Below are 16,158 nucleotides of genomic sequence, written 5' to 3'. Positions count from 1 at the left end.
ATTTTAAAACTCCGATTCATAAGATAAAACCTTCTATTAATGTTTCTCAGTAATTATTCTTTGTTTCTGTACCTGTCACGTGGACAGGTGAGTCTCACACAGACCACTTCCTGCTTATGGTACTTCATGTCTATTAATTAAATAAAGCTTATCAGCTTGATCTTTGGGCCTTAAACACCATTCTTTTCATTTGTTCCCTCACTCATTCTTTCTACTGCTCATTCGATCCATACAAATACTGACAAGTGCCCGGTGTATGTCCAGCCAGGGCTGGTAGTGCACAGGACAGGTAAAGCCTCTGGTTCAGTGTCTCACCACACAGGCCTGCATCCCAGCCAAACCATCTCTCAAATGTGAGCTTAGCTTTGCTGACTCCACACCTGTGTCTCTCACTGTGTGTCTGAATCCCAGGCACTTTTCATAGCTCTGTTCAAATGTCAGCTTCTCCATCAATGATAATAGCGATCGTTCATCTGACCTCTGCCAGGTCAATATTTGCTGGGTACCTCACATACAGTATGTTCCTAATTTCCCCAACAACCCTGCTGTGTAAGTTTTACCATCCCTCCTGAAACCCGTACTCCTCCTGCTGGACAAGGTGGTTCTCTGGAAAGTTTCCTGATTCCACAATCTTTATATCTCTTTTTTAAAAATGTATTGAAGTATGACATACATTTAGAAAAGTATGTGAATTTGTACAGCTCAATACACCCAAGTAACCTGCACTCAGATCAGAAAAACAGAACGTTATCAGTGCCTTGAAGACTCCTATACCCTTTCCCAGTCACTACCCCGCCCCCTCTTCCTAGGAGTAGTCACTATCATACCTTCTAACTCTATGGCTTAACTCATCCCATTTTTATTCTTTATCTGAATGGAATCTAAAAGTACTCTTGTGACTGGCTTGGTTCATTCACATTGTTTGTGAGATTCATTCCATTGTTCATTCTCACTGCTGCATTGTATTCCATTGTGTATGTCAGTTTATTTAATCATTGCACTGTTGATGGGCATTTGGTAAGTTTTCAGAGCTGCTGTGAACATTCTAGACTGTCTTTTGGTGAATTTTGGATGGATTTCTGCTGCATAAATAACTAGAATTGCAGGGACACAGGGCTTGCATATGCTCAGTGTCAGAAGACACTATGAACCTCTTTTAAAGGTACTTTTAATAGTTCACATTATTTTAATCTTATCTGTGAATTTACATCATTTCCTTTACTAGATTGTAAATGGCTTTTCAATTGAATAAATACTGTTTGTGCCCTAGCTCAAAAAAAAAAAAAATGAGGGTTCTAACATACAATATAAGATCAAAAACTAAAGTGGGAAAGGAGAAAGGAAAATAAAGTCGGGAAAAAAAGAATGAAGGGAATGTAATGGCTCAGATAAATTCCACAAGGTCCTAGGTACTTTTTTAAAAACTAGACCACAAATGTGGTTGAGCTTCCTATCAGCCAATACAAAGAGGGAAACAAATTATACAAATCAACGTTCACAGGACATGCACCAACTGTTCGGCAGTGTGGCTATTTCTGGTGCTGAGATTAGAAAAATGTCAGCCAGAGTTTTCCTAGAGAGGGTATTGTTTGACGTTGAAAATGGTGGAGCCAACAACTTCATTTCAGTAATAACAATAGGAAATTTTGTCAGTTTCTCCTCTGCTCTTATAACCTCCCTCATTATGGACATGCCTAAGCACAGTTCACAAGCAACTCTGAGCGAGTGCAAGCAGATACACATTCTTCAACAGGTCTAAGTCCAAGAAAAAGAAAAAACAGACAACCAGACTCAAAAGTGTGGTCCAGAGACCTCTCCAGGTCTCTGGGACCTTTTCAGGGGGGTTGCATGATCAAAAGTATTTTTACACTACTATTAAAGCTTTTTTGCCTTTTTATTCTCATCTTCTTATGAGTGTATACAGTAGTTTTCCAAAGGCCACATGACGGAGCAACAGATCAAATGCAGAAGTAGAAATGAGAATCTAGCAACTTCTATTAAGCCAGACATTAAACAAATGTGCAAATTATTTTTTTGTCTTGGAAAATAAAATTTTCACACAAAAATGTCATATTAACCTATATGGGTTTATTATTGATATTCTTAAATGAGTTAATATAGTTTAAAAAATATTTTAATTTCTAATATAGTAAGCATCTCTAGATACAACCCATAGAAGAAACACTTTGAAATTCTCAAAAATGTTTGTGTGTTAAAGGGGTCCTGAGACTAAAAAGTTGGAGAACCACTGGTCTAGCAGAGGATTTCCCCTAAAGGATGTTGGTGGTCATTAGGTCCAGAAGATAATCAGTAAAAAATGCTCTGTGATAAATACATTTGGGAAATTTATGTCTCTCTTGGAAATGGTCAAATTAGAAGCAAATAAACCTAATTAACTTTAACTCTGTTTCCTAACTGTATTTGATGAAGATCCCTCTTTCCAGTGCTTCCAGCATCCTCCCAGAGGCACACCTGGAAGCTGCCTGGAGCCACTACAAGACCCTCCGTCAACACTCTTACAACCCGGCTTTTGTCAAGCATGGGCAGCAGAGTCTGACATTACACCTCTGATAACATCAAGAGTGACCCTTTCAAAAACATCAAGGCAGCTGAGCAGGACAGGAAGCCTCTTTATCTCTGCAAAGAGGTAGACCAACGGCAAGGTCAAGACCAGGACAAAGATCCCACCCAGGAGGCTAAATTGAATCTGTTCCAGGCGACAAGTAAGCCATCAGGGCTGCCAAGTTCTTCTCTACAACATTTAGACACAGTCATTTCAGCTTGGATATTTTCCAAAGCAGATGGGACCAGCACTGGCCACTGTCACAGATAAGTCTCAATTAAGCACCCACTGGATGTGACTTTAAGTCACACGACCTTCTAGTGCCCCTTCCAAGGAAAACAGTGGTCACACGTACGCTGAATGAGTCAACTTCTTTTATTGGGGTTGTTAACTGTAAGTCAACTAAATGTTAGGGAATGCCTACCAAAATATGACTTTGGTTTTGGAACTATCAATCTTATTTCTTTTTGACAGTAATCAACATAATTATGCCAGTTGTCTGTTAAGCAAACTCCCAGTTCACAATAATGAAATTATGTCATCAGGCAGCTCATCTCAAAGCGCACACATGCAGTAATGAGCGAGGCGCTCTGCGAGACGGAAAAATGAGGGGTGTATCTCTTCAAAAGCACATCATCTAGCAAGCGGGCAGAAAGAGCACTAGAGCAAGAAGGTACCTGGTAGAGAATCACATTCAATAAATGTCTGTCTCTGCAAATCTGCTCTTTACTTTTAAGATTTCTACTTGTATACAATTTGACAACCACCACACAAATACCTAGTCAAATATAATCTAGTCAAATAGTACTTCTTGGTACAATTTAATGAGCTTATAAAAAAGGATTTACAAAAAACACTTACACCATTGTCAAGTAAAAAGAAATCATTTTAATACACACATTTTTACTTCCTTTAACTCAGCACTGGTTTCTGCTACACATGCACACCCATTTAGTTTGAACTTGCTTCATATTTATTTTCCAACGTGCAGCAACCTTCCCAACGAGCTAGTTGAGCTGAACTGTTTATTCTTAAGTAATAATGTACCTTGTCCTCAAAGAGTTTTATCAACTTTAACATTTTCGAAGAGCCCTATGAGGCTGCTCACTATGGTGGCTTTTAGCTGAAATTTCCTTTTGGAAGATGGCAAAACAGACAAACAGACGAGGATCTTCTCAATTCTACTGGTTGCTTACATTCATATCACAGCTCGGTTGGGTAAGAGGTAGAGACGGAATAATAAGTAGATCGCCTCCAAACACAGCTGGGTGAGAGAGCTTCATTTTTAGAAAGGAAACCGAATCATGAAAGCCTTCCTAATGGTGTGATTTGTTCCAGGGTTCTCTGATATTTAAGAAGGGAATTAATTCTTGTGCACAGCACTCTTGACGACATTAGAGACTTTTCTTCTCCAGCCATCATTCTCTAGCCAGGCGATTTATTGAACTTGGGGCAGTTGAAAGCACAAGGACTGTCTCCTTTCACAATCAGAGGTGGGGACAGCCTTCTCATTTCCGGCCAAATGGATCCGACCACACTTTTAACCCTATAGAGAGAAATAGGAATAAAAACAGGATTCGTTTGTAGACTTCCTACCACTTCCCTCAACACCAAACAAACAAGATGACATCAGAACTGAGTTGTGCAATTTCTACGCAGTTTGAGGCAGGGCGGGGAAGCTGTCAGAGCCCCGGAATGGAAGGGCTAGGAAGCTGGGGAATCCATGAGGGACTTTAAAACGGCTCGGAAATGGCCCCGTGACAGGGAGATATGTATTTGGCCTCGTTAAAAAAATAAATAAATAAAAAAGACCACAGCCACAGATTACAAGTTTTGGCTAATAAGCTGGAAACCTCTCATTCTCAGCCAACTTGGATCGTCTTAAAGTAACTAACCGTTCAGCCATAAAGGGAACTTTTGAGCTTTTGTATAAAGCTGAATCCTGCATCAATTAAAAGAGCTCACAAATAAACAGTACTTTCCCATGAGGGTAGTGTTTAAATAGGTGCTTGGTAAATAAGCCTGCAAAACAGCTATTTGCGCTTCATATTTAATTGCACGCTTGTTACACGTTGGTGCCCCCTGATCAAATGCAAAAGAGAAACGTGCAAACTTGCAAAAACTATTCTTGAGTGAAATGGTAAGATGAAGTCTTGGGGTGGCACCTCTGAAGTGGCAACTGCTGTGGAGTAAACAGCACAATCACAATCGAGCCTCGAAGTGAAAAAGATTTCTCCCGCTACAAAGCAAACATCCCCCGCCTCCCGCCCCAACAACACAATAGTCCACGTGGGACTGTGTTTTGATTTTTAAGTTTACCTGGTGGCTGCACATCTTCTTGAACAATACCAGCTCGATTTACGGCTTGTTCCTTCTCTAAGAAACACAACAGAGAAATTACTCTTTAGAGAGGGGTGTGGGGGGCAGCGGGAGTGGAAATCCTATCTAGATGGGAAAATTAGAAAACAATAGAGCTGAGTGCTGGCAGATTCAGAGCCGCTATGCAAAGCTTTTAGGTTATGGAAGTTAGATCCCATCAAGCAAAAAGATTGGATATTTTCAGTAAAAGCAAGCAAGCTGTACTTCAGAAGAAAAGCTCCCAACGAACATCTTTTCTCGGTGATCTCAGCAGTTTGGAAAGGCAACAAAAACAACAGAAAAAGAACAGTTTTGAAAGAACTGGTGGGTGTGATATTAGGAGGGCAAGACTGCTGAATTGAAGAAACAAGTACAATTAACAAGAAAACGATGTAGTTTATGTGTCGAAAATGTACTCCACTGAAGGCCTAGACCCAGAGCTAAATATGCTGTTTTTGATAGGAAATAGAGCAGAAAATTAATCTTTGGGTGGGTGGCTTTGGTTGGGATAATTGAAGCTTCCCTAATTGATTGCAGGTGCTGCGCCAATTAGTAAGCACGTTTTAGTGACAGCCGCTTAGCCCATCTCTTTGGAGATGTCCAACAGGCGAGGGCCAAGAGAAATTGGGCATTTTATGTCTGTGGGCTTCAAGCACTCTGACACATCTTTCTAAGTGGTTTCGAATAAACCCAAGGGCTGTGAAAACAAAGACTTATTATTTTAGGTCTCTTGACAAACAAATGGTGGCTTTTCAGGAGAAGGACTTAGAGCCAAGGGATGTTTATTACTATATTATAGTAATTAAGTGTTGTAATTGGAACTTTATTTTAATCAGGCTGACAGTGTTTCTTTAAATCCACATTTAGCTCTTATTTAATATTAGGCAGTTTTCTTTATTCTGGCCTCTGGATTCGTATAAAGTTACACAAGCATAACGGTACAAGAAACAGGAATTTGCCAAACTGGGAATATTCATTGAACTTGCTTCTCCCGTGATGTGACAGGAAGTCAATCCTAAGTGGCCTATCTGATAGTTTTATCAATGCCAAATTTTGCTTTGGCAAATAAAACACTGGGCAATAGGAATGATGTGAATCTTGACATCCAACCCTAAGCAAGAAGACACAGCATGAGGAAGCCCCTTATAGACAACAGTCCGATGGTTTCACTGGGCCTCTCTGAGAAGCAGCAGGTGAACAACAACCAAGACCCTGTGGACCAAGAAATGCCAAAGACTTCTCCCATCCAGAGTGTATGATAATGGGGCCTCTCAGGTGTCAGACTTTCTAAAATAACTCAACACAAAAGCCGAGCTCATTTCCTAAGAAGTTAAATTCCTGCAGGATTGAGCCCTACTGCACCGTCAGTAAGTCTCCAAGTATGGATGTGTCTCAAACACGCTCTTAGAAAATGCCAACCAGGAAAAGACTACTCTGTCATCGATCATGCCAGGGCCAAAAATAGATATCATTTTTTTACACCTATAAGGTCTATTCTCCAGTATTATGGAAGAAGGAAGAGATGAGTTTTTTAAAAATGCTGGATTGCCAGAAAGCATTCTAGACGTCCAGATTTAAGACAATCAGACATCCTGGTATACCGAACATGTTCTCCGAGAGGCCCGGTCCAGCAAAGCCAAAGAAGCTGGCAGACTGCCAAGCATCACAGGAAGTTGACTTCTGGTAGCAACAGAATGCCTAATTGTGCTCTAACCTCTTACAACGCAATGGAGAACCAAGGGAAGAGAAAAGAATCCGTCTTCACACTTCCTTGCTAATTGCTAATGAGGTTGGAGAGAGGCTGAGGATTTATTTTAAATAGACCATAATCTCTTTATAATCCTTGTCCTTACGCAACCACCTCTTTTTTCAGCTTGGAGAGGCAATTTAAACCGATTTGCTGAACCAGTTCCTACCAAGCGATAACCAGTATTAGCATCCTATCTACATCCCCGGTTCTTTAATCCATTAACGTCTTATAAATACTCTAAGGCCACAGCAGTCTTACACAAACTCGTGATATGACACAAAGACACTTTATTTGTGAACACAGAACATGCTAAGGGGAAAACAAGCTGGTCCCTCAGGATTTAGCAAGTACATCTTGATGAGGTTTCTATTTTGCTATCATTAGAGAAACAGCAAACGTCTATCAACCTCAGGAAAAGGGCAACGCAGAAGTCAGGGGTTTAACTATGTGGATAGATCAAGATAAGCTAATTACTGACTTTTCAGTAGTGAGCACGTTTTCTATCAGGAGTGAAATGATTAAAACACTAACAGACAACACTGGGCCTGGAGCTTTGCGACGCCGGTTAGGAAAGTCCCCACTTGGGCATCTCAGCAAGCCCGACTCTGCCCCCTGGTGCTAAGGCAGTGAGCTGATTTGCAGCTTTAATTGAGGATCATTCTCTCTACTCAAAGGGCCAGGTATATAATTAAAAACTCAGCAATACAGGCAGATGGGCTCAGTTCTGTACGGGACGATAAGAATCCACCTAACAATTTTTAAGTCTTTGAAAATGAAACATATCCTTATATTAAATGTCCATATTGTGAAATAATCTATGTGACTTGCTCCTTTATTTAACTGTCACAGCAAATGAATACAGCATACCCAAGCACCAGCCCCCTCAGCAGTCATCACTGACTAGGCGAGGGCGCTCTAGGGGAGGACCAGCAGGTAGAAACCTAGAAGCGGGTGCCGGTCTCGGGGCCCTACGCAGTGAGACTGCCACCTCCGAACACCCCCGCCATCTCCTCCTGCCAATGAACAGTTAAGATAAAAGCAACTCGCAACCTGCAGTAATTGGACAAATGTCAACATTTGAATATGGGCTGTGTATTACATAATAGCATTGTGTCAATATTAAATTTCCTGGATTGGATAATTGTGATTATGTAAGAGAATGTCCTTGTTCTCAGGAAGTACCTGCTGAAGTGTTTAGGGATGAAAGCTCACAGTGTCTTCAACTTATTCTCAAATGGTTCAGCAAAATAAAAGTACACCATTAAAATATGTGTATATAATTACACATGTATATATATATGTGTCTATGTGTATGTAGATATAGATATGTAACATATATAGAGGGAGAGAAAGCGAATGTTGCAAAATGTTGACAACTGGTAAATCCAGGTGAAGGACCTAAAGGGATTGACTGTACTATTCTTAAATCTTCTCTGTAGGTTTGGATTTTTCTTTTCTTAATAACAAAAATATACAACTGCAAAACCAGTATAAGGCAGTCCAATAACACTGAGACTGCTCCATGATGATTACTTCGAAGTATCTTTTTTTAAATGGCAAATATAAAATTAAAAATACTTTTTCAGTGCTCCCATTTTGCTGCAGTCTGACTGCGGGGTGATTCAGGACTGGATATCTACCCTGGTGGCGAGTGTGAGCCAGCGGCTGAGGGGACCAAAGGGCCACCGGAAGCATGGATTCCTCCCAATACTGAGGACACTTGTTTTTCACCAGAGTGTGCGGTGGAATCCAGGCAGCTTTGTAAAGCCAGTTAGAGAATAAGACTTTAGTCTGTGCACTGACCTTGTATTTGACTCTACTGTGAAAGGAAGAAAAAGCAAATTCTTGGCACCTGCCACGTGCGGGAAGGGTATAGCTTAGTTGTATGGTGTGTGCTTAGCATGCTCGAGGTCCTGGTTCAATTCCCAGCACCTCTGTTTAAATAAAGAAACAAACCTAAGCACCTGCCATGTAATCAGGAAAATGCTCTTCCAAGGTCAGAATCATTTCTGCATCAAGTGATTTCTCGCAGCCCTGTTCCGGTTAGGGGTGGGAGGACAGAGGTAGGAGAACTGGGGTCTCACGGCTCTTCTAATGTAACCTTTCTCTTTGCTGGCAGGCGCTTTCCCCTGTCCTAAATGCAGGTGAAAGAGGAAGTCATTAAGCAGCAGACAAGGCCGGGGAGTTAGGGTGTAGCGTCTACCCAGCAATGAATATATGCTGAATGACCTTGGACAAGTCATCTAAGCGAGGAGACTGAATGAGCACCGGGTTTCTGGCAAAACCCTAGGATTTCATGCTCCTGCACATCTAACTAAAGTTAAAAATGAACAGGATCACAGAAGATGATCTTACTCTGCCTCATTACATAGGTTGCCCTGAAATGGATGTTATTTTCAAAAGGCCACATTCAGGATCACTGTCTGGTTCTATGATGCTAAGACAAAAGGCAGATCAGGCTTCGAGTTACAGCACCTGTACCCTTCCCCAGACGTGGGCTCTTCACACAAACTGTGCTGCGCCGATGGGGTGAAAGCTAAAAAGCACTGTCAGGGATTCCCTCCAGAGGCCCAGCACAACTGTCCCCATCCTTCTGGTTTGGGACCGCTGACTACCAATGCCAAAGGCCACCTCCCCAGTGTTCATTTCAGTACTGAGGTCTCACATGTCGAACTGACTATGTATTCCACCTGAAACCTGACTTGGTAAAGTCTGGCTGAGTTAGTGAAAGGGCTGAAGATCACACTGCACGTCAAAATGAAATCCAGTACTACAATCTTGTGGTAGTGGCCTGCCTGCTTTTGAATCATGGAAGATCTCCTTGGCTTTCTTTTACGTAAGCAGTCTTCTGCCTCTTTTCTACTGCCTTGACGCTTACTGCAGCAGGGGCCCGGGAACCTAACTGTCCCCATACCCAGGCTGGCCAGCATCAGTCAGGCTGGCCCAGCTGAAGGGTCTGCGCCGACAGGACACTTGGGCCCTACATGGCCTGGGTTCCTCCCTTGCCAGCCCCGCTCCCCTTCTCAAGGACTGGGTGTCTGCTCTGCCCTTCCAAGGACTCTGGGCTTCTCCTCAGTCCTCCTTGGAATAGAAATGTGTGAAGGATGCTCAGCAGAGGAAGACCCAACAAGAGAGGCTAAGGAGAGGCAGAAAGGCAGGAGCGAAAGAGCAAAGCCGGGAGTACTGGCGGAGGGGACGGTCACAAAGCCCAGGGGAGAGTCAAGGAGGGAGCAGCTGGCCGGGGGCCCTGCCTCTCTCTTACTCATTGTTACCTGACCTCCTGTGTCACAAAGACAACAGAAGCCGCAACAACCGGGAAGTGCCTACAACTTGCCAACGTCACACCTACGTCTAGCTGGACCCACACCCACCCTTCCTCCTGAGCTGGTGGAAGAGGTGCCCTGCCTTTGGTCCAAGGCTTCCTCTTCCATCTGATCTCAAGATCCCTGCCACCTCCCACTCTGTGGGTCATCTTCTCTCTCCAGCATCCTTCTCTATCTAGAGACTCTCTTGGGTCTCCCACTGCTACCAGCCAAAACGAAAACAAAACTCCCCTGAGCTCCCTTGATCTGCTGCAAATATAATTTGTCATTCTCCTCTCCATAGAGCCCAGTATCTTTAAATAGTCAACCTAATAAACTATTTAGTCTTCAGTCCCTTGCAATCTGCTTTCTGCTCACTACCACGCCACCGAAAGCATTCTTAACAAAACAGCCAATGAGCTTTACCTTCTTCTTGCTAAATCCAATGGATATTTTCACTTCTCATCCTTTTCACTGTCTCCCAGCAGCCTAGCCCTGCTGACCACACACTTTTCATGAGGAGCTGTCTTTGTGGGACGTGTGACCACAGCCTCTTCTGGCTGTAATTCTCTCTCCCCGGCCACTCCTTGTCAGTCTCTTCTGGGGGCCCTTCCTCCCTGACCGCTTGCTCTTCAGACCTTCACCTGCACCCTGCCCTGGACCAGCTGTCTTCCTCCACCTCTGAGTGCTGCCTGGGAGCCCTGCCCACCGCAGTGACTCTGCTTCCCCTCTGGTGCTGACAACACGCCACCTCTAGCTCCAGCTCAGATCCTGCGGCTCAGCTCCAGACTGGCCCATCCCATCACCCAGGGGAAGGCTCCAAGAGCACATCCGGGTACCTAAAACTTGATACATCCAAAATTGAATTAACTTGTCCTCTCATCCCCCCAAATCGATTCCTTCTTGTGTTTCTTAATGAGTAGTACCACCATCTCCTCAGCTGCTGGAGCCAGAAAGCTGGGTGCCAGTCTCATCCCCCTCTATCCCTCACCCTTGAGTGAATCAGTCACAAATCCCTGTAGAGGATTTATTTCTTAAGTATGGCTCCCAAATTCAGTACTCCTCCTGAGGCCCATAACCACTGCCACTCTGGTCAGTCACCTCTCCTGGATGCCAAGGGAAGCACACCCTTCCTGTACCTGGCCTTCTACCTCCAACCCTGACCCTTCCAGCCCCTCCAACACATACAGACAGAGGGAATCCGATCACCTTGCTCTGATTACAATACTTCAGTGATTCTCCACTGGCTGGACTCTGAGGACAGCAGAGGGTTATTGAAGTATTTTAAACAAGCAAGTGAGATGATCAAATTCAAAGAACAAATAGCACGACGGTCGACTTCTCAACAGCCACAGCAGAAGACCTGGAGTTCTACACTGACACACAAGAGTGGATTTTCCCAGTTACAATTTCTCATCAAAGAAATATAAACAGATGTATTTCAGAATGGAGAAAACTGAAACTAGAAAGGAGTGAGATAAAAGAAGGATCAGTGAGTAAAGAATGAGGGTAAAGAGAGACAATCAGTGCCTGTGTAAAATGCTGGTGGTACTAAGTGATTTGGGGAGCCACAAACACCAGGCAGGGTGAGCGGGGCACATGGGACGGGGCTGCCCATCCTCAGGTCTTTGTATATTTCACAGGAGGTGAAGGTATTGACTAACTTTAAACTGTAATCACAATGGAAGAAAAATACAATGTAAAACTTTCAAACTAGTAGAGTGGGAGAAATTAAACAAAGAAGGCTTGCAGGCAGAAAAGGAGCAAAGAAGGGAGTAGAGAAACAGAAGAATAAATGGAAAACACAAGACAAGGAAAATAAATGTAAATATATCAGTAAACATAAGTGAAAATGATTCCAATCTAACAGTTAAAAAAGATGATCAGATTGGATTTTTTAAAAATCCCAGTTTAGGGTGGTTATAAGACTTAAGGACAAATAAAGGCTAAATATAAGAGTGTATATACACACACACACACCAGGAAAACACTAACCAACAGAAAACTGGTAACGATGATAGTATCAGATAAAACAGAGTTGGGGAGGAGTATTAGGGGTAAAAAGGACTCTTACATAATGATAATCGAAAAAATTCTCCAGAATATTCTAGATTGTGTGCACTGAATAATATGGCCTCAAGATATCTAAGTAACAGAATTAAGAAGCTTGTTCTGAAACCGTCACAGACAGAACTCTGTACCCCAAACCGAGAGGACATACATCATTCCCAGCACACAAGGAACATTTGCAAAAATTGACTTGTACCAAGTCACAAAGCAAATCTTGACCAACATCAAAGAGTCAAAATCATAGTCTGAATTCTTTGACCCCAAATGAAAAGAAGGTAGATCAGCAACAACAAAGCAGCTAGGAAAACCCCCGTGGCTGCTGGGTAGAGAGAGGGTGGTCGCGGGGGCCTAGTGGAGCAGGGAGACCAGCTCAGAGTTCGAGGACTGGGCAAGGGTGGGGACAGTGACATGAAAGAAGAGCTCTGACCATCTTGTCCAGTCATATACATCCGGCATCTAACACAGTGCCAGATACACAGCAACTGCTAAAATTCGGGTTTTAAAAAAATGAAAAGGAAGCTAAACAAATGCTAGTTGAATGTGTCAAAGTGAACTGAAGCTCTGTCCTCACAGCGGGTTCCCATGACCCAGTCACTAATGCCTCACCTGATGGGACCTCAGTTTACTGCCAGGTCAGCCAGCTTTGGGTCTGTCCACCTGTTTAAATCCCCTTGTCTCATTTCCCTGCCCCTGTGGCTCCTTATTTTTGAAATGTTTTTATGCGATGCCTAACATAAGACAAAGTGTTTCCACATCTGTTATCTCATTTAATTCTCTCCAAAACCTGTACATTCGGTTCTGCTAATTCCACTGTTACAGATGAGGAAAAAGGCCAGGCTCAGAAAGGTTAAGTAACTCACCTTAAGATCCTCATCTAGTAAAGGATTTAGACCCTCATCTAACTTATTCTCACCCTCTTAGAAAGGCAGCATGGTTCCCTGGTGTAGCGATTTAGGACACTGTTCAAATTCCAGATCTGTGACTCATCAGCTGGGAGTCCCTGTGCAAGGTAACTATTCCTACCTTAGTCTGTCCACATGCAAAATGGGGATGATGATCCCATAGCAACTACCATACACAGTTGTTATGAGAACCAAATGAGTTAATATATATGAAGTGCATGGAAGAGTGTCAGACATACAATAAGCTTTCAATAAACATTAGCTGTTTTGTGTCATTTACCCATTTAAGGAATCAATTACAACTCTCAGATAAAAGTTGTCCAAATTAAAATTGAACCAGGAATGTGGGCAGGTGTAGATCATCTTATAGTTAAAAATGCAGCTATTGTAGCCACGAGCACTAAACGTTCACTTAAAAGGCCTAATTTGTCTGTCTCAGGGTGACTCACTCAACTACGGACTCTGGACTAGCCCTGTAAGACTGCTGTTGGGAGACACAGCACAGACGCCTTGATATTCTGACCAGGGCAGGGTTTCTCAAGCTCAGGGCTGATCACATTTTGGGCTGGGTAATTCTTTGTCATGAGGGGGCTGTCCCGTTGCACTGCAGAAAGTTTAGCAGCAACCCCGGCCTCTATGCACTAGATGTTAGTAGCACACCCATCCCACCCCACCCATTTTGTGACAAGCAAAAATGTCTCCAGATAGAACCAAATGTCCCCTGGGGAGCAGGGGGACAAAAATCATCCCCAGTTGAGAGCCAGCTCTAGTCTTCACAACTAAAACTTTTCTAGTGGGATCCCAAGCAGACTCCCTTGTCCCCAGTTCAACTCTAGAGGTTGTAATAAAATAGCCTGGAGCAGGGATCCAGTACCCAGGGGTAATGTAGATAGATTATTCAGGGCTTCACACAGTCCCATGTTCACCCCCACGCATGGTGCATGGAGATAGGCTGGAAGGCAGAATGCAGAAGCCATTTCAATCCTGGCTACAAGGAAATTTTAGTGTGTACTTAAAACACTCTGCCTCAGAAACCAAATGTAGCATTTGTAACGGGCAGAACATTTACACGGAGCTTTCGCCTTCAAATCACCAAGCTCTCAGCCTCCGCTAATACTCTCAAGGGGCAGGTTTGGCCCCCTTCCATCTTCAAGATGATTCAGGTTTCCTGGAGAACAAAATGAGCCTCTAATGCCTTATATTTTCTCTCTGACAGATGGTTTCAGATGTATCAAAGTGCTAATCCTTGCTGAGGTATAGGTCTCAGGGAAGGAGAGTTTGGCTTTTCGAATGATAGGACTTGAATGATTAAGGAAGAAAATTACTCCCAGGATATTCACCATTGTCATATGAGCAACCAGATTAAAAATGAAGGAAGACAGCAGAATCTGAAAAAAGATTTGAGGAGAAAGGAGTGGAAAAACTCAAAACCCAGGTTAACAGTTTAGGTTTGAAACATTTCCACTCAAAGACATCTTTGGGAGTGGAAATGAAGTGCAATAAAAACACCTTCAAGTTCAAGATTAATTAAGGCCCATTCCCACATCACCATTCCCATCTTCAGTGTGTGAAATTATGTCTGGAGACAGAGGCTGGACTTGGAATATTTGTCTTGCCCCATTTACCAGCTGTGTGACCTTGGGCATGTTATACAACCTCTCTGAGCCTCAATTTCCCCACCTGTAAAACAGATAATACCTACCTCAAAGTAAGCTTGTGTAAATTAAACGATCCAGTGTTTGCCTTACGAGACTACATAAGCCTTCAGTGAATGTCACTGAGTATAAACTAGTATTTAGTGTTGACCTACTCTGTGAAATTTTTGAGTCTCACCAGAGAATAGATGGTTTTATATTAAGGTACTGTAAAAACAGATAACTACTGATGAGGATGTTGGGGGTCCGAGAGGTTGTCCAAGGTCACACAAAGGGGCACATAGTGGGATTCGACCCCGCGTCTCCCTGACTCGCCAGCCACCTCCCTCCATAGCCCCACGTGGAAAGGACGAAGGGAAGTGGGGGAGTTACTGGAGCCAGGCCACCACGCGGAGTCAGAGGTCACTCACGGTACTCTTCTAGCCGCATTAGAGGCCGGAAGTAGATGGGGTAGAAGGCGGCGCCGATCAGGGAGATGAAGCCGCCGAAAATGAAAGCGGTGCGTAGGTTCGGGGACATGGCTACAGCCAGGGGCTGCCCTGACCCGCTGAGCACCCCGCACTCTCGGAATTCAGACTCACGCCGGCTGGGTCGTGACCCCGCTCGGAGGAAGAGTACCGGCTTTCGCTTCCGGGCCTTGGAGGCGGGGCTAGGAGGAGGGGCGGGGATGGGGCGGAGCGAGGTTGGGGCAGGGGTGGAACCAGAGGCGGGGCCTAGGGGCTGGGTGGAGCTAGGGCGGGGCGGGGCGGGGGCGGGGCCTGGGACCCGGGGCACTGCCTCCCCGGCGCTCGCTGACTGCGCGCTGCACTGGACGAGCGCCGGCTGCGATTTGAATGTGGACCTTTACTGCTCTCTGTTCCCTGTTCTGCCCGCTCAACCTGGTTCTCCTCTTAGCCGCTCCACCAACCACTCTTCAGACCTCGTTTAGCACTGCCTTCATTACCAACCACGCTTTTTCGTTCTTCAAATTGATTTGATTTTAGTGACTACACCGTTAGGTGGAGGCTCTCTATGGCTGGCTGATTTAATCCTCATATCATTTACAAGTGAGGGAATCCTGGCTTGGCTGCTCAGATTTGGGCCCAAAGGGCGGTTTGAGGGTATTAGAGACAAAGGTGCAAATCGCCAGGCCCAAGATGGCCTGCAGGGAATTCTGAAATCGGAGCCAGAGGGGCTCCTGAATCGAGACTAGCCTGGGAGGAATGTTGTTTCAACATCCAAACTACAAGTAGATCTTTTCTGACTCCGATTTTCCATTCCCTCCTCTCTCCCTCTTCCCTTTGCTGAATGTCAGGGTTATGAAGCACAGTGGGGAGTAAATAGAGATCAGTGCAGGGCAGGGAGCCTGGGGTGGAAACCACCGAGGACAGACACCTTCTTCCTCTTCCTAGGATCGCCATCCTCCGTGCTTCTAGGTGGGCTGCTGCAGTATAAGACCTGCCCCTTCCCCGGCCCAGGGGTACTGGGCAGCTGAGACCAAGATTCCCTAGGCTTTCACTCAACCCTTTGTAAATAAGAATGCTACCAGCAGCCGGGAGCTGGGGAACAAAGACGACCC

At 44.2% G+C, this 16,158-nt stretch overlaps 1 protein-coding gene across 1 annotated transcript; it reads right to left on the bottom strand.

The window, feature by feature from the left end:
- Nucleotides 1-2,920: 2,920 nt before the first annotated feature.
- SMIM20 (small integral membrane protein 20) lies at nt 2,921-15,235 on the bottom strand. Its single transcript, XM_006188226.3, has 3 exons — nt 15,011-15,235; nt 4,883-4,939; nt 2,921-4,109 (listed from the first exon to the last, which is right to left on the bottom strand). Exons 1-3 carry the CDS (start codon nt 15,117-15,119, stop codon nt 4,072-4,074), a joined length of 204 nt encoding a protein of 67 aa, XP_006188288.1. The 5' UTR covers nt 15,120-15,235; the 3' UTR covers nt 2,921-4,071.
- Between the last annotated feature and the right edge of the window lie 923 nt (nt 15,236-16,158).

This window comes from Camelus ferus, chromosome 2, assembly GCF_009834535.1.
Source record: "Camelus ferus isolate YT-003-E chromosome 2, BCGSAC_Cfer_1.0, whole genome shotgun sequence".
In the NCBI taxonomy this organism is placed as follows: Eukaryota; Metazoa; Chordata; class Mammalia; order Artiodactyla; family Camelidae; genus Camelus; species Camelus ferus.
This window is presented reverse-complemented; position numbering and strand designations above follow the sequence as displayed.

Coding starts and splice junctions, on each gene's coding strand:
- SMIM20 (XM_006188226.3), bottom strand. CDS start 15,119: ATGTCCCCGAACCTACGCACCGCTTTCATTTTCGGCGGCTTCATCTCC. Junction 4,940..15,010: donor AATGCGGCTAGAAGAGTACC/GTGAGTGACCTC, acceptor TGTGTTTCTTAG/AGAAGGAACAAGCCGTAAAT. Junction 4,110..4,882: donor AGAAGATGTGCAGCCACCAG/GTAAACTTAAAA, acceptor TTCTCTCTATAG/GGTTAAAAGTGTGGTCGGAT.